The sequence below is a fragment of the Rana temporaria genome, chromosome 7 (assembly GCF_905171775.1).
Source record: "Rana temporaria chromosome 7, aRanTem1.1, whole genome shotgun sequence".
NCBI lineage: Eukaryota > Metazoa > Chordata > Amphibia > Anura > Ranidae > Rana > Rana temporaria.
The window spans coordinates 139,689,335-139,711,165 of NC_053495.1; the positions used below are offsets into that span (position 1 = coordinate 139,689,335).

Below are 21,831 nucleotides of genomic sequence, written 5' to 3' on the forward strand. Positions count from 1 at the left end.
GTGTTCGACGTATCTTAGGCATTCTATCCGACGCATGCGCACTGGGATACGTCCACGGACGGCGCATGCGCCGTTCGTTCAAAACGTCATTTACGTGGGGTCATGCTTTATCTACATAAAACATGCCCACGTCTTCACAATTTTAATTAGGCGCGCTTACGCCGGCACATTTACGCTACGCCGCCGTAACTTAGGACACAAGTGCTTTTGTGAATACAGCACTTGCCTCTCTAACTTACGGCGGCGTAGCGTATATGAGATGCGCTACGCCCACCTAAAGTTAGGCACATCTACGTGAATCCGGCCCTATATGTTTCTTTTAATATATTTTAATTAGGACAGTTTGAGGCATTTTTATATATAAAGTAAAACCTTGGATTGCAAGCGTAATTCATTCCAGAAATATGCTTGTAATCCAAAGCACTTGTATATCAAAGCATTTTTTTTTTACAGGGTATAAAAGAGAAGAGAGGCACCTCTAATGCCGTGTACACGTGATCGTTTTTTCCGATGGAAAAAAGTCTGATGGACATTTTTCATCGGAAAAAACGATTGTGTGTGGGCCCTATCGGACTTTTTTCCATCGGTGTAAAAAAAGAGAACATGTTTTAAATTTTTCTGAAAAAAACGATAGGAAATTCCGATCGTCTGTGTGGAATTCCATCGGAGAAAAATACACGCATGCTCAGAATCAAGTCGACACATGCTCGGAAGCATTGAACTTCATTTTTCTTGGCTCGTTGTACGTCACCGCGTTTTGGACGATCAGATTTTAGGCTGCATTCACACCTAATCGCAGCGTTTTGTCCCGCGAATTGCGGCAACAAATTGCAGCGTTTTGTACCGTGATTTGCGGCGATTTTAACCCCCAGGTCTACATCTCCTATGCCGAAGGGTCCGGGACTTGTTTTGAGCTTCAGGCGTACGGCGTTTCGGCGTTCGGCGTGGAGATGTGAACCATCTCCATAGAGGAGAATGTAAAATCACCCCTCCAGCGTATTAGGGGCTGCTGCGGCGTCGCACTTCAGGCGTAAATACGCCTAGGTGTGAATGGAGCCTAAGTCTGATAGTGTGTATGCAAGACTGATGAAAGTCAGCTTCATCGGAATTCCGACGAAAAATTCCATCAGATTTTATTCCATCAGAAATCCGATCGTGTGTACACGGCATAAGTGTACCAATACGTTTCTAAATGTTGTACCTTCATTAAATGTAACCATATTGCCTCTCTTCTTTTTTTATACCCAGTTGTTACATGACGCTACACTTAGATCAAGACATCGCTTGTATATCAAGGCAAAATGTATTAAAACATTTTGCTTGTCTTGCAAAATGCTCTTAAACCAAGTTACTCTCAAACCAAGATTTTACTGTACATTGGCGTGTGTCTATTTGGAGTGTGCAGAGAATAGTACTATTACTAGGGACCACTAGATGGCGAAGCTAGTCCTTGCACCGTCCTTGATGCAGAGCCTGTGTCTATACTCCATACACACAGCAGTAGTAGAGTACAGTGAGGCTGCCTTACATGAAGCCCCTCCTCCGGGAAGAGCCAAGCTGCTGCCCCCTTCTTCCCTCTCCCAAGCTTTGAGTGTCCCAGAGCCGGAGATGTATGAAACTTCAGCCCACTGGGAAGTGGAAACAGGCATTAGATCATCAGCGTCACCCTGAGATCTCTGGGTAAGTCTGTCACTGTCAGATGTCACTTAGAGCTGATCCCTGACTCTAGCTTGGCTTTAAGGGCATGTCCAAACATCTGGCTCCAGCCTTAGGACTGCTCTACATCTGCATGGAGTGTTTCTCCTGATCACACGGGTTCTGTGATTTTTGCACGCTCTCTCCTGACAATCTGCACAGTCCCCCTGAATGTTTCTGTGCCCGGTGTGATCCCAGGCAGTGTCACTTCCTTTGCTGCCCACTCTGGACTTGTGTAAGTTGCTTGTATTCCGCTGTGTCCTGCAAGGAATTGGGGGTGGGAAATGTCAGCAGGATGTTTTCATCAGCCGCACATTCAACTTTTCTTCTCTTTCCCTTCTCAGGCCGGACAAGAATCTGCTGGATACAAATAACGGAGAAGTGACAAGCTGGGGGAATTGGTCAGCGGACTGTGGAAGCTTCGGAAGAAGAAGAAGATCCTGCATGGATAACATGATGATGTTCCTGAGCGTGTGTCTTCTATTCCTCTTACACTTGGCATCTACAGGTAAAGTGTCACCTGTGTGCTGTCATTGCACAGCCATGTGCTTGTGTCCCTCGTGCTGCCGCAGCACACGTTCCACCTTGCCTCACCTGCATGTGATACTTTGCTACGGATATAGCGCAGCAGCTGATTAACCCCTGCCAATCACTAAACATCTTTGGGCTTTTTTGGGGTTATTTACGAAAGGCAAATCCATTTTGGCACTACAAGTGCAAAGTGCACTAGAAATTGCACTGAACGTGCACTTGGAAATGCATTCGCTGTAAATCTGAAACGAGGGGAAGCTCTGCTGATTTTATCATCCAATCATGTGCAAGCTAAAATGCTGTTTTTTATTTTCCTTGCATGTCCCCCTCGGATCTACAGCGACTGCACTTCCAAGTGCACTTGTAGTGCAAAGTGGATTTGCCTTTAGTAAATAACCCCCCCATGCCCGAAAAGATGGCATTTGCAATAAGAGGTTAGCTGTGTTTTTGATTTTGAGTTGAATTCCGGCTGCAACCTAATATACGTATCGGGGTAACAGTAGGTAAGCAAGGTATAGAAAACATTTGTGCCCTATTCGCGCCGTAAAGTTGCTTTCACACCTTATGGGCTTTTCCTGCGTTTTTACCTCGCTGAAAATGCAAGGAAAATATTTCCCTTTAAATCCTTTGGGACTCTTCACACCACTATGGTGTGTCTTAAAAAATCCTGCATGCTGCATCTTTGGAGCGCTTTTCAAAAACGCAGCTCCCCATTTAAATGAACGCAAAAAGCATCAAAAGCGCACCACGGTTGCATTTTTGGTTGTTTTTTTGAGACACATGTCCATGGGGGTTATTTACTAAAGGCAAATCCACTTTGCATTACAAGTGCAAACTATAAGTGCAAAGTGCCCTTAAAATTGCACTGAAAGTGCAGTCGCTGTAAAACCGAGGGGGGACATGCAAGGAAAATAAAAAACAGCATTTTAGCTTGCACATGATTGGATAATGAAATCAGCAGAGCTTCCCCTCAGTTCTCGTTTTTACCTTGGTAAAAATGCAAGAAAAATATTTCCCTTTAAATGCTTTGGGACTCTTCACACCACTATGGTGTGTCTTGAAAAATCCTGCATGCTGCATCTTTGGTGCGGAAAAACGCAGCTCCCCATTGAAATGAATGCAAAAAGCATCAAAAGCGCGAAACTATTGCATTTTTGGTTGAAAAGTGCACTTGGAAAATAAAAAACAGTGCTTTAGCTTGCACATTATTGGATGATAAAATCAGCAGAGCTTCCCCTCATTTCAGATCTACCCCTTAGATTTACAGCGACTGCAGGTCTAAGTGCACTTTCTGTGCAATTTCAAGTGCATTTTGCTCTTGTACCTTGCACTTGTAGTGCAAAGTGGATTTGCCTTTCGTAAATAACCCCCCATGTGTCACAGGTGCACCCAGAAAACGCATCAATTTTTTTTTAATGCATTTTTACAACAAAGCCATGTGAAAGCAGCTTATAGGTGTACAGAAAAACGCAGCTCAATGCGGTGTGAACAAGCACGTCAAAGATATAATATCAGAAAATGCATTTGTTTGACGACAAACTTAGTTGTATGCTCTCCCTGATTGGTAAGGATAGTCCTAGCATTTGGCAAAAGCTTTTGAATTTTTTTAAGCGCACCTAATTTTCGGAACTGATTAACGTCACAAAATTAGTTTTTTCGCATTGTGTTTGCACTTTATATTCTTTTTGCTCTTGAGTGAATAAGCGTCAGCATTAGAGCCATTCACACCATATGCATTGGGATGCACTGCCCAAAACGTACAGAAAAAGTATGAATTTAAATAAGGCTGGCCATACATTATACAATTTTTATACAATTTTCTTTAGATTTACCTTCAACTGTGTAGTGCAAGGGCCTTCCCAATTGGATGCAGTTGAAAGTGTTGTTTAGTTTTGACCTCATAATATATGGTTTATGGTAAATCTAAAATAAAACTGTACAAGAAAATTGAACATGTATGGCCAGCTAAGAGTTGCCTTGAAAAAGTATAGCATGCGTCTTTTTTATGTAACATGTGTGAACGCAAAGCAGGAACTTTATTCAAATGAAAAAAAGCAATACAGTGGGGGTTATTTACTAAAGGCAAATCCACTTTTCACTACAAGTACACTTGGAGGTGCAGTCGCTGTAGATCTGAGGGGAAGCTCTGCTGATTTTATCATCCAATCATGTACAAGCAAAAATGCTGTTTTTTTTTTTTTCCTTGCCTGCCCCCCTCAAGTGTACTTATAGTACAAAGTGGATTTGCCTTTCGCAAATAACCCCCAAATGCATGTAAAAGTGCATCACAGCTGAAAGTTGCGTGTCTCAACATGTAGAATAATGTATAAGAAATGTCAGCTGTAAGATAAATAATTGAAATGATGACCTTTGCCTCTTTGACGTTTTGAATGTATAAACTTTATTTGTATATTGTTTGGTTACAATAAAAAAAGCGCATCACAGCATATGTAAAAAACAACAACAATGCAGTACAAAAAATGCATGTCAATGCACTTTAATGCTAGCCTTGTGATGTGAATGGGTCCTAAGTGTCCCTGATAGTTGTTTAACTTTTTTGCAATTATAAACTATTGACGTACAGGGGGTCCCCGGGTTACAAACAAGATAGGGTCTGTAGGTTTGTTCTTGAGTTGAATCTGTTTGTAAGTCGGAACAGGTACGTTTTTTAAGTGTAGCTCCAGCCCAAAAAACTATTTTTAAGCTCTTTGGATAGCATAGGGAAGGGTTATCACCCCTGTAACATTTGTTTTGCTGTCTGTGCCCATGTTCAGAAGATTTCACCTCAGGATTGGTGATAAAGCTTCAGTAGAGACACCTTTTCCCCCCAAATAATTCTTACAGGAGAGAATTTCCCTTCCTAGGGGGAGATTTCCTCTCACTTCCTGTTGTTTCCCTCCGTTTGTAAGTAGGAGTCGTTTGTAAGTCGGATGTTTGTAACTCGGGGACCCCATGTATTGAGTATGCTTGGTGCAGGTCAAGCTGCAACTTGTAGTTCTATGACAGCCGAGGGGCAAAGTCGCATATTGCTTGCTTGGTTCATCCTGAAAGTGTCAATAGCTGATGGTTTTAGCTGAAAGATCACACTTTACCCCTGACATTTGTAATAAGGCTGCTGTAGATGTTTTGGGAAAGTGTCAGGACATGCTGGGAGGTGTAGTTCTACAAGCTGGAAGCCTCCTATCTTACACTCAGCATGTTGCACTTAGGATTGCCAAAGGTGTATTGCAACACATCTGACAAGTACCTGACGTTTGTTATTACTTTAAAGTGATTAAACGCTGTTGCATGGCGTAGCGCAGTTTATTTTAATTACAGTATACCGCAATACACATAAACTGCCCTATAACATCCCAGCGGGAATCATTCACCCTTTTTTCGATTACCGGTATTTATTTACAAGCTAATAGCTCATCTATGCTGGCCGCGTTCTCCTTTAAGCGCTTTCTCCCAATAAAGTTATTGTGAAACTGGATATTAATCTATAAATAGTGTTACTTCTTGGTTCCAACGTCATTTACGATTTCATAAATCCAGTTTGCCCGCAGTGCGTGTTTCACCTGTTTCATATAAAACGCGTGTGCATCCTGTTCAATGTAATACGCAGCTTACTCCATCGCTCTCTGCGCTGTTTACCAGCACCGCTCACAGCTGTCTTTAATATCCCCCATCTCCCTCAACGTCACTTCTGCCTTCTATCTCATTGAATTACATTGCAAGGATTTCTCTTTTTGTTATCCCCACTATCCAAGAATTTATGTAAGGCTTTCGGATGCAGATTTCCCAGTGATGCAGATTATAGTAGATCTCAAGTTGTGAATTGAATTGTTAAGGTTTAGTTGGGCGTACAGAACAGATTGTTCACCGATAACGGCAAATGATCCCATACTTGCTGGCTCTGAGAATGATCTAACATCTAACAATGCTATGGGATTTCCATTCTAATATGTGTAGTAGTTTGTTATACTATAGCACATGTTTCCTTTGACCAGCTGCTTCTAAATAATCATGTAGTTGGATATTTGTATTTTTCCAATGTGGAAGGTTTCTGGAACCACTGTAGATTTTATTGCTTGGGTAGTAATATACTGTAATATACTGTAATATACTATATTGTCCCTTGGATAGTAATATACTGTATATGCTTGATTGCCTCAGAAGGTTTTTGCATTTATGACAATAGAGGACATCGATGTGCATTTTATTAGTTAAATAATACAGTAAAACCTTGGTTTGCGAGAATAATTTGTTCCAGAAACATGCTTGTAATCCAAAGCACTTGTATATCAAAGCATTTTTTTTACAGGGTATAAAAGAGAAGAGAGGCACCTCTAAGTGTAGCAATATGTTGCTAAATGTTGTACCTTCATTAAATGTACCCATATTGTTACACTTAGAGCAGGGGTGTCCAAACTTTTTTTTCAAAGAGGGCCAGATTTGATTAAGTGAACATGCGTAAGGGCCGACCATTTTGCCTGACATTCTTGGAGCCACTAAAATTTGGTCTAAGTGTGTTCTATTTATCGGCTTATAACACGCACCTTCACTTTAGGAGGGAAGTTTCAGGAAAAAAAATGTAAATAAAAGACTGTGAAGCAAAAGAAGGGTCATTGCCAATCAATGCAGCCTAATCCGTGCCCATCTGCAGCCTCGCCATTGCCATGAATGCAGCCTCCCCATTGCCATGAATGCAGCCTGATCTATGGCCATCTGCAGCCTCGGGGGGGGGGGGGGGGGGAGAACGAGCACCAACAGATTATATACAGGAGAATCTCCTGTTTACACAGAAGCCTCTTTAATACAATGTCCAGCCTCCTATGATGGACAGAGGAGTCGTCCAATGGCAGCCTAGGAGACGTGACTTCCTATTACAGATGCCGCCGAGTAAACAGGAGATTCTCGTGTATGTAATTTGACAGCACTCGTTCCCCCCCCCCCCTCCCTGTCCCCTCCGAGGCAGCGCCGATAAATACAGTATATAGCCAAATTACCAGGTGGCCACATTAAACTGGAACGGGGGCCGCAATTGGTCCCCGGGCCTGACTTTGTGGCTCCTCTCTTCTTTTTTTATACTTGTGACATGGCGCTACTCTTATATCAAGACATTGCTTGTATATCAAGGGAAAATGTATTAAAACATTTTGCTTGTCTTGCAAAACGCTCTCAAACCAAGTTACTCTCAAACCAAGGTTTTACTGTAAAACCATTTTGGATAATGCACTAAAATAAAAGGTTGTCACTCTTCGAACCATCAGGAGCCGACTGAATTGTGTCTTTGGCGCGGATTTGCCTTTCATAAATAACCCCCAATATGTTTCCCGTCTGAACTGTCTGCACTAGGTATATGTAAAAAAACGAACAAAAATGCATCCATTTATGTCCACTGAACGACTTATCGGTCATTACATGACGGCATTATTGTTTGCGCGCACGGCCGAATGTTCGTTTTTCAAAATAGGTTTGGCCGATTTTCCATTCGCAACTAGCTATAGAAGAAATTTGTCCGCACCTATGCATGTTGCTTTTGAGCGTTTCTGCAGTGCTATTTGGATTGTTTGGACATGCGTTTTTGATGCATTTCACATTTTTGATGCCTTTTATTTGGCCAATTTGTTGTTGGGCAGATTAAATAATGCAAAAACGCACTAAAAACGCAATACATGCTTTCTGCAACATCTCCATTGAAGTCTATTGATCCAAAAAAAAAAAGCTGCATTTTGCATTTTAAAAAGTCCCTGGCCCTTTCCAACAACGTAGAGGCATAAAAATGCATTGATTATGAACATGTTCCATAGGAACCCATGTTAAACATTTCCTGCGTTTCTGCAAAAAGCATGACATTACACATGGGTGTGAATGGAGCCTTAAATGCAACACTGTGCGTTGTTGGTTCAATAGACTTCAATGGACACACCGTGGAAACGCACCTAGAGCATTTTGTTTGCGTTTTGCTAAATGCATAGGTGTGAACCAGGCTTTTCTCTTTAGCAGAGAGGAAAACTTCAGTTTTTTTTTTTTTTACAAAAGCGCAAGTAAAAAATAATAAGCATAGGCTGCGAAAGTGGAAATACACTTTAAACTGGACACTTTAAACGGAAAGAGAACAATCACCTCCATCAGATGAGATGGTCCCTCAATATCTACATCCCTGTATATGGTGGATGACACTCTCCCCATAGCAGCCTATGGCTTAAATATCAGAAGCAGAAGTGTATCTAAGGTTGCCACCTGTCTGGGATTCAGCCGGACAGTCCAGGTTTTGAATTATTTGTTTGGGTTTCAGGCAAACTGAAACCCGGACACATTATTTAGACCAGGCTGTGGATCCTCTAGTAAAAACAAAAAACAATCTGTTGCAACCCGGGAGCTGGGCAGCTCTCTGGGGGCAAGTTTGACATCCCTGGGAGGGGGAGGGCAATGATGTCAGCAAGAGCAGTTTGGCCACACCCACTATTCGCTGTGTCACACTATGCACACCGCATTACTACTCTCCTAGGGTGTCCCAGGCCGCTAAAGTGTTCAGGTTTGGCTTGAAGAAAAGATGGCAACCCTAAGTCTATCTCTGTTCGATACAGTAGCTCATCAATATCAAAATGTGTAGAATATTGTTTAACATGTCACAAGCAGACACTTATTTATCACTGCTAACTATCGTGGAGGAATTGTGGATGAAATTTGGTTATTGATTTTCACAAGCACTACAGCACTTTATCATCACAGCAAGATTTTAAAAGCATGTTATATGGACTTTAATGCAATATTTGTTTTGTTTTATTGTATTAATTGATTATGCCACTTCGCACTTTGGCACTTTATTTTATATTGATTTGATCACATATTGATCACATATTGACACTAGATTAGCGCGGTATTTTCATATATTTAAAGAGGAAGTACACCCTCTAATACATTTCTTTAAAAAAAAAAAAAAAAACCCTGCAAGAGAAAGGCATAATGAGCCCCCGTTCACATCTGGGCATTCTAGAACCGCTACCAGAGTCACGCAATTCTGGAACGTATTGAAATCTCCACAAAACATGCAGTTGGGTGGCATCAGGCTCGGACTGGCCTTAGGGCATACCGGGCATATGCCCGCGACGGGCCGCATGTCACGTCTCCCCCCAGTGTAACATGCAGGGGTCCAGAACTGTTAGGGGGTTGTCTGTAACAAACTGTGGGGGCTATGTAATGTAAAGGGGTCCAGAGGTGCGGCGCTATGTAATATAAAGGGGTCCAGAGGTGCAGGGTGCTGTGTAATGTAAAGGGGTCCAGAGGTGCAGGGTGCTGTGTAATGTAAAAGGGTCCAGAGGTGCATGGTGCTATGTAATGTAAAGGGGCCCAGAGTGCTGTGTAATGTAAAGGGGTCCAGAGGTGCAGGGAGCTGTGTAATGTAAAGGGGTGCTGTGTAATGTAAAGGGGTCCAGAGGTGCAGGGAGCTGTGTAATGTAAAGGGGTTCTGTGTAATGTAAAGGGGTGCAGGGAGCTGTGTAATGTAAAGGGGTGCTGTGTAATGTAAAGGGGTCCAGAGGTGCAGGGAGCTGTGTAATGTAAAGGGGCCCAGAGGTGCAGGGTGCTGTGTAATGTAAAGAGGTCCAGAGGTGCAGGGTGCTGTGTAATGTAAAGGGGTCCAGAGGTGCAGGGAGCTGTGTAATGTAAAGGGGCCCAGAGGTGCAGGGTGCTGTGTAATGTAAAGAGGTCCAGAGGTGCAGGGTACTGTGTAATGTAAAGGGGCCCAGAGGTGCAGGGTGCTGTGTAGTGTAAAGGGGTCCAGAGGTACAAGGTGCTGGAACCCCACATCCCATCATTAAGCGCCCCGGCGCCCCCCCCCCCCCGCTGCTCTAAAAGGCCCGGGCCTATTTTTTGTCCCAGTCCGGGCCTGGGTGGCATTATTGGTAAAGGCACAAAAGAAATGGGCATTTTGTTGCACAACAAAATGTGAGCAAAACCTTAAAAAAAATGCGCTTGCCAAAAACGCGCCAAAGTCAACTTCAAAAAAAGGTACGGGAGCTACTTTGGCATGTTTTTGGAGAAGAGAGCAGTCTATTCAATTGAATGGCACTGCCCCAAAATCACATATTTTAAAGCATGCTAAAACTTGCGACACTCTGCCGTCGCTAGATGTGAACAGGCCTAATCGTTTGCGCTGTATACACAGGGTGAGCATGCATTTTGTGTGATGATTTCTACAAATGTGTGATAGACTTTTAGATCAAAACTAAATGCATATTAAGGCTCATGTTGCAGGGAGGCCATGCAGCATTCATGAGCATCCAGAACCCCCGGGATCCACAGCTGTTGCTTACAGCCGACTATTGGCAGAAATGACTAGATGCGTCTATATGCGGGTATGGGCCAGTACTTGTGTAAAATGCACATATGCAAGCTGTCTGCGTTCAGGAGAAACATCCCTGCACAGTCTTTATGCAAGTACCAGTGCATACCAATGTACAGTCTCATCTTGTAATTACTGTTAATAGGCAGCTGTACACAACAGCTGTGGGTCCTAGGGACGTTTTATGGAGGTTCTGGATGCTCATACGTGCTGTATAGCCCCCTTCTGGCCATGTGCATGAGCTCATAAAAAAAAAATAGTTTTTAATAAAAGCATTTACGAGTAATAAATATGCTGTGTAGGGGCTCATCCAGATTTGTAGCCAGTGGGCTGTAATTGCAGGTAGTTGAGATGCAGTTTTACTGCCCCATGCCACCCATCTAAAAAAAGACCATGCAGCCACTCAAAGCTGTACACATGTCACGCCACAATGCTTTGCTTCCTGCCTGCAGGAAAAATGTAACCAACCATTTAGGCTAGGTTCACACCTATACATGTGCAGTTGTTGCGTTTTTGCACCAAGTTTAATGTTTTTTCATGTATGCTATTAATGTGTTTGAAGGTGTTTATTGTTTTGGCCAATGGGAGGCTACATGTTGATTTTGCTAGGAGGAGGTTTCTGTTGTCAAGCAGGAAAACACATTAACAACGCATAAAAAATGTGTGTATTTTTGATGCAATTCCATTAAAGTCTATGGAGCCAAAAACCCACAAAACCGTGCGTAAAAACGTCTCTGCACCTTTCCAAAAAACGAATTGCAGGGAGCTGCATAGATGTGAATGAGACCCTTAGAAAAGAAGAGGAAATGGATTGTGGTGCTTTTCTGCAGATCTGAAAATGCACTAAAAACCGCATAGATGTGAACCTAGCCTTAAAGGGGTTGTAAAGGTTTGTTTTTTATTTTCTAAATAGGTTCCTTTAAGCTTGTGCATTGTTGGTTCACTTACCTTTTCCTTCGATTTCCCTTCTAAATGTTTTTTTTCTTTGTTTTCTTTGTCTGAATTTCTCACTTCCTGTTCCTGCTCAGTAAGCTGTTCTGGCTGACTAACCACCGCTCGCATGATGGTGGCAAGCTTACTGAAGAGAAACAGGAAGTGAGAAATTCAGACAAAGAAAAAAAACATTTAGAAGGGAAATGGAAGGAAAAGGTAAGTGAACCAACAATGCACTAGCTTAAAGGAACCTATTTAGAAAATAAAAAGCAAACCTTTAAAACCCCTTTTAAGTGTTTGGGGGTGCTGCAACCTCCTTGCAACCGTGTGCAATGAACGCGATTGCGGCATTTTCAAGGTTAAAACAGGCACTGTGGAGGCAGCATATATCTCTACCTCACTGCCTGTTGAAAAGCCACCTACCACAGATCCCTTTTCAGAGGGACATCAAAGGCTGCTGAACACGAGAACGAGGCCTCGTATACATTATTTTATATGTGTACATTATGACCTCATATTAAAGTGATGCAGTATTTGATTAATGTATGCTTAGTTTACTGGTATTGTTTATATTTCCTAATTTAAAGGTCAGCTCCATCAAAAAAAAAAATATTTTTAAACGGGCACATGCGGGTTGAGACCCGTGCTGATTTTTTTCTGTCTCTTAAGCCTCGTACACACGACCGAGAAACTCGACGGGCGAAACACACCGTTTTCCTTGTCGAGTTCCTTGTTAGGCTGTCCAGGAACTCGACGAGCCAAGTTTCTCCATTCCCGCCAAGGAAATAGAGAACATGCTCTCTTTTTGGCTCGTCGAGTTTCTCGACAGTTTGTACACACGACCGGTTTCCTCAGCAAAAAAATTTCTCCCAGCAAGTTTCTTGCTGGTTTTTGCCGAGAAACTCGGTCGTGTGTACGAGGCCTTAGAGACTGTGATGGTGAAACTTCCCCAAAACAGCATGCATCTCTACTTCAAAGACCATACCGAAGATAACAGTTTTTCACAGCAGTATCCTCTAACTGTTTGTTTTTCCAATAATGAGTTTGAGTGGCACTTAATTTACACTAAGTGAGGAGCACTTGATAAGTCAGATCCTCAGAGATCAGGGGGTCAGAGTGAGGAACCCGTACCAGCTGTTGTATCCGGCGATCTGGTTGCACGCAGTGCGCTCTTTAACCCCAGATGCCCATATCTGTCCTTAGATAGACCATAGTAGTCACGGGATTCTTGGATCCTCTAATTCCTCAAGATGAACAGACTTTATTAGTTTCAGACAGATAAATATCCAATTACCGATGAGCATTTCTTAGGGAAGCGTGCCATGGCATAAAAAATGGTAGTTGGCTCAGGTTGTTATGTCTGTCTGAAATCTTAGTATGATTTACTTCATCTGGAAGAATATTGGATCCTGGCTTCTTTTCTGCATCCAATTATTTGTTTACTCTGGAAAAAAAAGATGTTTGGGGTGTGACACCATCTTATGGTTTTGTGATAGTTGCAATAGTTGGGTAAAATGGGAATTATGGTGTAAAAAAAGAAGAGAAGAAAAAGGAGCCATTACAGGTGGAGCTCAATGATCACTTTGTGAGTAGTACATACTCCCATTTTTTTCAGTATGTGTTCCCATCATACCTATCAAGTAGCGATTAGTTGCAAATAGGGCTGGGGAAAAAATCGATTTGAATCTTGAATCGAGTTGGGAGGTCAAATCGATTCAGATTTTGACCAAATCGATTTTTTTTTTTCAATAGGACCGGCGCTCCGCGGACTAGGCCGGAACCGTGGCCTCGCCTAAAATCCTGCCTGCAGCTCGCCGCAATTCTGGGAAAAGGTCGGACGCTGCTTATCCTTTTCCCAGGATCGCTGTGAGCTGCAGGCAGGATTTTTTAGGCGAGACCGCGGCTTCGACCTAGTCCGTGGCCTTTTCCTAGGATCGCGGCCAGAATTTTTTGGGCAAGGCCGCGGCTTCGACCTAGTCCGCAACCTTTTCCCAGGATTGCGGCGGACTAGGCCAAAGCCGTGGCTTCACCTAAAAACTCCTGCCCGCAGCTCCTTAGGACCGGCGCGGTGTCCATCAGAAAAAAATACTTGATTTGAATCGTGAATCAAGTTTTTTTTTTTTTTTTTAAATCACAGATTTTTTGGGGGGCTAAAATCGCCCAGCTCTAGTGGCAAAGTTGCACTTCCTATTGCTGACAAGATCTCCAGGTACAAAACGTGTCTGGAGAGCTCTTCTCTTATGGCCTCGTACACACGTACGGGATTTCCGACGGGAAAAGCTCCCGTCGGAAATCCCAAGGGGAAAGCCGAGAACCTGCTTGGTTCAGTCTTTCCCCTACACATGGCCGGTTTTCCCAACAGGAAAACTGCGATGGAGCTTTGGCTAAGCGTTTTTTCCGAGAGTAAAACAGCTCTTATGGCAGTATTCCTGCCAGGAAAACCGGCCGTGTGTAGGGAGAAAAAGCTACCGAGCCGGTTCTCGGTTTTCCCCTCGCGTTTCCTGGTGTAAAAAGTCCACAGGGAAACCTGGTCGTGTGTACGAGGCATATCGCTAAAATCCCTGCATCCACAGACATCCATGATCTAACACTAACCGATCTAGCCCTGTAGAGAAGAAATCGGTATGCCCACCTTCTTTGAAGCCAATCCAGTCCGGTCTCCAGCAGCGGAAGCTCTGCAGAACACACAGCTGACAACATCACCCATAGAGTTATTATGGGACTTCCGTTGTCGGCTGCCAGACGTACCTGTCAATAAATTCTGATTAATCGCAGAAGACAATGTGTCCGCCCCTTTGTGTATGTGTGCTACCGGGTCAGCTGAAGAATGACCGGCCCGCAGCTGTTTGGAGTAAAAAGAAGTGAAATTTTATTGTTCAAATAAAAATGTCTTCAGATGACACCCGAGCTCACCTCCGATGCCAGAGATACTAAATGACAGCTGCATCCCAATAAACATGAATAGGACTGGGCGCACATGCTTGGATGAAATACTGTGCACTCCGTACAGACAAAAAACGCCCTTCACACAGGTGTATGGGCAGGTACCTGCATCCATGTGAATGAGGCATACATCTTTAATAATGTCTATAGATTCCCTTGAACGTACCTACACAGTTACTGTCTATTGATACTTTTTTTTTATTTGCAAATATAAAAAAAGTCAGCTATGTTGTTGCACAAATACAGTTACAATCGTCTTCAATGTGTCTGTATTCTAATCTGCATGGAAAATTCTTTATTTTTTTGTTACCTTTTTAACTTTTTTTGCATGGCCAAACAATTAAAACATTTAACCACTTTTCTTGCTAGCAAATTACTTAGAACCCCCAAACATTATAGAAAAAAAATTCTAACACCCTAGAGAACAAAATGGCGATCGTTGCAATACTTTGTCACACCGTATTTGCTCAGCGGTCTTGCAAGCACACTTTTTTTAATTAAAAGAAAAAACTAAAGTTAGCCCAACTTTTTTTATGCTGTGAAAGATAATGTTACGCTGAGTAAATTGATACCCAACATGTAACGCTTCAAAGTTGCGCCCGCTCGTGGAATGGTGACAAATTTTTACCCATAAAAATCTCCATAGGCGACGTTTACAAAATTCTACAGGTTGCATGTTTTGAGTTACAGAGGAGGTCTAGCGCTAGAATTATTGCTCTCGCTCTAACGATCGCGATGATACCTCACGTATGTGGTTAGAACACTGTTTTCATATGCGGGCGCTGCTCACGTTTGCGCTCGCTTCTGTGTGCGAGCTCGGCGGGACGGGCGCATTTACATTTTTTTTTTTTTTCTTATTTATTTTACCTTTTTTATTTAAATTTTTTTAAACTGTTTTCAATTAAATTTGTGTAACTTTTATTCCTATTACAAGGAATGTAAACATCCCATGTAATAGAAAAAAAACATGACAGGACCTCCTTAAATATGAGATCTGGGGTCAAAAAGATCTCATATTTACACTAAAATGCAATAAAAAGAAAATGGTCACTTGAAAAAAAATTGGTCCCTTTAAGAGCTATGGGCGAAAGTGATGTTTTGGCGCTGCTTCCGCCCTGCTATGGTATGGAGACGGGTGGGGGCCATCTTTCCCTCACTGGTCTCCATACCCAGCCAGCAGAAGGACCCAATCGTCTTCGCCACCACCGACGGCTCCGGTAAGCTGCGGAGAGGGCATGAGATAGCGGCGGGAGGGGCCCTCTCCCGACACCGATAAAAGTGATCTTGAAGCAAATCTGTCCCAGAGATCACTATTATCAGAATCCGGACTGCTCGCTGAAGAAGAGGATACCGGGGGTTTAGGCAGCTAGCTGCTACCATAACAAAGCTATCCCCCTTCAAACAGCTGAAGTATATCGGCGTGCGGCGGTCCAGAAAGTGGTTAAAAGTGATTTAAGTGATAGCCAATGAATGAACTTTCTTCAATGCCATCAACAGTTCTATAGCCTTGGTGTGCAGATATATTCTTTGATGACTGACATTTGCTTTATGGTTTTGTTTTGGTTTTCAAGTGTTTATGTGTTATTTCAGGGACTTACAACCTGTTACTTCCCAGCTGTTGTCAACCTCAGGAGCTCTAATGATTCATTGGTAGTCATTGACAAGCAGTGGTCTGTATTGCGGGAGAGATTTTGCACTGACGGCTGAAAAGCTCATTATGTTCGCTTTGCTATCTTGTCATCTTTGACCAGTAATTATTATTATTATTATTATTATACAGGATTTATATAGTGCCAGCAGTTTGCGCAGCACAGGAGGAATCCGAGTAATACGTTTTATTCTGCTTTTAAATATTTACAAATGTTTCTAGATTTTTCTTATTATTATCTATTATGTGACAGTGAATATACCAATTCTAAACACCAGCTTTCATATTTCTAAAACTCATACCAGTATGCATAAGCCATATTCTTGGGAATATATTGTTTTTTTTACCATGTGTATATAAATATACATGTAAAATACATCAGCTTGAAATAAATATGCTTATCAATAAATAAATTTTTTTAAAACCTTCTTTCTAGGTTGCATTTATAATTACTTATGTACATAGGGGGCAGCCATATTTTCATGACATACACCGGCTCCAGCTTTGTAGTGCTGCACAATAGCTGTGCTTTACTGTTCCTTCTCATAATAAAAATCTATGGGTCACCTCATGGAAAACCACGCACCCCCTATGTGGTTACTTTTTTTTTTTTTTTTTTGCATTTAAAAGTAGTACCAAAATGCTTTTTATCACAGATAAAATCCCTCTTGACATGCATATTAACCACTACATTACCAAACCTACTTCTGAGACTTGGTGTTTACGTGCTTAAAAATTTTTTTTTTGCTAGAAAATTGCTTCGAACCCCCAAACATTATATTTTTTTTCTAACACCCTAGAGAATAAAATGGCGGTTGTTGCAATACTTTCTGTCACAGTGTATTTGCGCAGCGGTCTTACAAGCGCACTTTTTTAAATAAAAAAATAAGACAACAGTAAGGTTAGCCCAATTTTTTTTTAAATTGTGAAAGATAATGTTACGCCGAGTAAATTGATATCCAACATGTCACGCTTTAAAATTGCGTCCGCTCGTGGAATGGCGACAAACTTTTACCCTTTAAAATCTCCATAGGCAACGTTTAAAAAAGTTTTACAGGTTGCATGTTTTGAGTTACAGAGGAGGTCCAGGGCTAGAATTATTGCTCTCGCTCTACCGATCGCGGCGATACCTCACATGTGTGGTTTGAACACCGTTTTCATATGTGGGCGCTACTCACGTCTGCGCTCGCTTCTGTTGGCAAACTCGGCGGGACAGGGCGTGTTTTTTAAAAAAAAAAATCTTATTTATTTTACCTTTTATTTTTATTTTTTCATGGTTCTTTAAAAAAAATTGTGATACTTTTATTCCTATTACAAAGAAATGTAAACATCCCTTGTAATATAAAAAAGCATGACAGGTCGTCTTAAATATGAGATCTGGGGTCCAAAAGAACTCCGAACTCATATTTACACTAAAGTGCAATAAAAAAAAAATTGTCATTTGAAAAAAAAAATAAATAAAATGTCCCTTTAAGAGCTATGGGCGGAAGTGACGTTTCGACGTCGCTTCCGCCCTGCAATGACTTGGAGACGGGTGGGGGCCATCTTCCCCTCACTCGTCTCCATGTCAGGCTAGGGACAGATCGGGTTTGCCTCCGACAGCCATGATAAGCGGCAGAGGGCACCGGAGCACGGCGGGAGGGGAGCCCTCTCCCGCCGCGGATAAAAGTGATCTTGCGGCGAATCCGCCGCAGAGACCACTTTTATCTGAATGAGAACCGCCGGCTCTTGAAGAGGATACCAGGGTTATGGTAGCTAGCTGCTACCATAAAAACGGTATTCCTCTTCAAAGCCAGGGCGTTTATAGTCGTACGGCGGGAAGCAAGTGGTTAATTATTGGATAATAAATGGCAATAAAAACAGTTGCATTTTCTTCTCTTAACTTTTGTAGCATCTAGTTCACCGAACCTTTTGGCCAATGATCGTGCACTTTGAATGTAAAAAAAACAACTTACCATACTTGTTCACTGTAGAGGAAAAGATGCCAAGCAAATTGGAACACGGCCTGAAGCCACAAATGCCACGGATCTGCTTCTGTATTCAGCATCTCTATGATAAAACCCAAAATGTGTTTTTGAACACGTGTTTCATTGGTCAGATAAAAGACTTCTCTGAAAAATGCAACCCCCATTTTCTGTATGTGCTCTTACGCTAGCCGGGTAATTCATGTTAAAAAAGTGCCTTTGATTCCGGTGATTGCAATTGGAAAAATAAGCAGGAAAATCAGCGGTGGATTCCTGTCATATTCTGGAAAGAAGTCAGATAGGATGGTAGTAAAAAGGCATCACTGTCAAATTCAAGGGGACAGAGACAAGGAAGACTTCAGAGTCTGTTAGCTGAACGCATACTGTCTGCCTAATGTTGCAAATCTGTGTTTGCTCCGAGCAGCCGTATTAGAAGATTTGAAGAGTTTGTTCGATATTTGGGGAAAACTCTTGGGAGGCAGACATAGGTCCAGTGAGCTAGCTTAGAAGGTTTACTTTACTAAGCCTCAATTTGAAAGTAAATAGGAAAGTTACATAAAGAATTTCCTTTTTAGAAAAATAGTCATCAATGTTTGCAATAGTCCTTGAAGTATCATCGTCGGTTGCAGATGAGAAAACATGGGAATACCAACATAAAACATATGCACTGGTAAAAAAATAAATAGGGTAAAAAAAAAGCAAAAACTGTTGCTGGATTTTTGTGTTTCTGTGAGTAAATCTGGAGTTTTGCGTATCTTTAAAGCTTATGGTTCCAGGTCTACCATGCATCAGATGATCAGTGCTTGAAGAAACACCGGCTATGTGACAGGGTCAGAACAGTTCCTATTGGTTGCTTACACCAAGGTGATACAATGGTTGTCAGCTTAGTGAGAGTTCCACTATAATTTTCAGTTAAGAAATTATTGGCATAAGATGCTTTTCTTTGGAATCCATGTCTATACAATTTAGGAATGACATTTATTGAAGTATGAGATGCATTAGTGTATTTAGGTTTTGTGCTGCCCTAGGCCTCACTAAACTCGTGCACCCCCTAATTTATATATGTTTGGCTATGGGGCAGGAAGTGAAGGGAAATCTCTGCAATGGGACAGGGATGGTAAAAAATAAACTGACCGGGACTATATCCCTCCCTTACTCTATCCAAAATGGAAAAAAAAAGTGTTGCCTATAGTTCTACTTTAAGCACAAATTTCTGATAATGTAATGGAGAGGACTAAGTGCCCATTCACACCTAAGCATTTTGTCGCCTGAAGCGCGACACTCCAAAACGCTAGAGGGGAAAAAATACATTATTCTCAATGGAGATGGTTCATATCCCCACTCCAAAACGCCTGATGCCGAACGCCTGAAGCTCAAACAAGTTCCGGACGGTTCGCGCGAATCGGGCGGTTTGGGCGTTTTTGAGCGTTTCTTTTTCCCATAGAAGGTAATGGAAACGCTCGATTCAAGCGACTAGCGCTACAACGAGCGTTTGCTATGGGCGTTTTGTTGCTTTAATCAATAGAACATTTCACCCAGGCAGAAGATAAAAAAAAATCTACCAACATAGCAACAAGTGATGAAAAGGTGATCATTTTTCCTATTGGCTAAAATAAAAAACGTTGAAGTACAAAAATGGCGGGCGCTGTATGCAAACGCGCAAATACACATGAATAACTATGCCAATGGTGCAGCAGAAAACATATAGCATAGTGAGGAAGGTGCTTCTAATTTTAACTGTCCCATCATCCTGGACCACAAGGTCCAGGATGATGGGACAGTTAAAATTAGAAGCAGCGCCCTGCACAGTTGCAGAATACCGGCCGACCGCATACCGGAAGTAGGGCGGCCGCTTTATGGGGGTGATAGACTAATTTGCCTCTAAGCCCAGTCTGCCCATAAGACTGGCTCTACACTAACAGCCTTGTTGGCCTAGGCCAGGATACAGCTGGGGTATCACAATGGGTCCTTTGAGTGATCTGGAGAATGTATAAATGATGAGAGTGGCATATTATGCACAAATAAAAAAACTACTGGAATCAAGACAGTTGTGTGGCACTTTTGGAACCCTTACTCTTTATCATTGAGGATTTGCATCTCTTGATGTGAGTCCAATGCCGAACAATTTGTCCATGGTGTTAAATCTACAGGAACTGTAGTTCCTGGTCCCAGAAATTGAAAAGGAATAGGGCTTTAGATCCAATTACAAGAAACAGCACTCTGTCAACTGGGGAATCCCTAGGGGTCCTCAGATTTGTCTGGAGAATGTAGAAAGGATGAGAGCACCAGAAGACTGGTATGAGTCCCGTAAGTCTTTATTGCACAATAAAGACCTACTGGACTCATGACAGGCTTTTCCTTTCTTCATTCTCCATGGTGTTGAATCTGACAGGTCCACAGATTTGGTATGCGTATTTGCTAGAACTTGTATATATACCATGTCGATTTACTCCAGCAGTACAATTGCATTCCCATGTCTTTCAGGCCCTCAGCCATTTGGGAGGCTGGGTAACGCTGCAGGAGAAGTTAGACAAAGGTGCCAATTTATATTTTATAAAGTGTAAAAATTTGCTTTTGTGCTACAGCCTCTGTAAGCAAGGCTTCAGTTGGCTGAGAAAGAAAGTGGGGCTTTAACCAGTAAACACACTAGCATGCTTTTTAAAAGGGGTCTAATAGAGTGCTAATAAGAAGAAGGGTGAAGGTGGCTAGGTCCACAAGATGGACGAAAACTTGAAAAACTAAGCAATGTTTTATACAAGGCCGTATATACAGTATATAGACATTTTTTTTTGTTATCAATAGAATAGTGAAGGGTTTGAACCCTATCAGGTTTTAATTGCCAACACACAACCCATGGGGGGCTTAGGATTCAGGATTCATCTGCAGTGTATTTAAGTATTGAGTATTTCACCAGAGCTCCTGATGGTGGAGACGGATTTTGCTGTGTGTTAGTACTAGGTTGCGGTCCTCTGGATCGCCCCACCAGGAGGAGAGCAAGCCAGTGTCCAGTAGCAGATAAACAAGTAAGGATCAAACAGAAGCATAGCCAGTAAACAAGCCAAAGGTCAGTAATCAGTAGTTTCAGGTTAGAATCAGGCAGAGACATAGCTGAGAAACAAGCCAAGAGTCGATAACGAGTGGTAGAAAAATATGAACGGCAGCAGGAAAGACGAGAGATACTGGCTGAAGAGCACACTAATCTGGCAAACAGGAAGTGTAGAGACATGGTTTGAATCAGGAAGTTTATGGGAGGAGTTCAAGGTTCAGTTAAGGCACAAGGCAGGGTTGTCCAGTGGATTAGACAGGGTGCTGTTCAGCATCTCAGGTAGCTCAGTGAGAAGAGTCTTTGCCAAATACAGCAAGGTCCCAGGTTCAAGTCCATGCCCTGACAAAAACACAATGCAAATCTTTTTGCTATTTCTTACCCTAAATCTCAAACCCCTGAAGTAGGGGTGGTGTGTTTGACCCCCAAAACACATTGGCTTTTTTCTGTATGAGTCAACTTTACCTTTAAAAACATTGGACCTGTTGGTTTGATGCTCTCATCTTTTATGGTAGATATGCTTAAGGTTTTAATTGCTGTCTGTGTCCCCATTGGGTAAATTCACCCCCCCTCCCCAATTGACCTGGTGAGCATTGCTCCTAAGACAAAAAGTGATGAAAAATTCAAAATTCTACAGTTGTCACCAAAAAAAGAGGTGGTGGTAAATCTTCCAAGAGGGGCACCTGTTCCAATGACCAATATCTTAAGAGGGCTATTCCTCTTATATTGTACAGATTTTCTC

The 21,831-nt window shown here is 42.2% G+C and overlaps 1 protein-coding gene across 7 annotated transcripts in view; it reads left to right on the forward strand.

Annotated features, from left to right (window-relative positions):
- Window positions 1-1,529: 1,529 nt before the first annotated feature.
- Window positions 1,530-21,831, forward strand: part of TGFBR3 (transforming growth factor beta receptor 3) — a 301,195-nt gene continuing 280,893 nt past the window's right edge. For 4 of the 7 annotated variants that reach the window (XM_040360046.1, XM_040360047.1, XM_040360049.1 and 1 more), the window contains exons 1-2: window positions 1,531-1,680; window positions 2,040-2,203. In XM_040360046.1, coding sequence (XP_040215980.1) covers window positions 1,613-1,680; window positions 2,040-2,203 — 232 coding nt within the window. In that variant the 5' untranslated portion in view covers window positions 1,531-1,612. Of the gene's footprint in view, window positions 1,681-1,709; window positions 1,931-2,039; window positions 2,204-21,831 lie in introns of those variants that run through there. The other 3 variants (XM_040360043.1, XM_040360045.1, XM_040360048.1) reach the window with 2 other exon arrangements.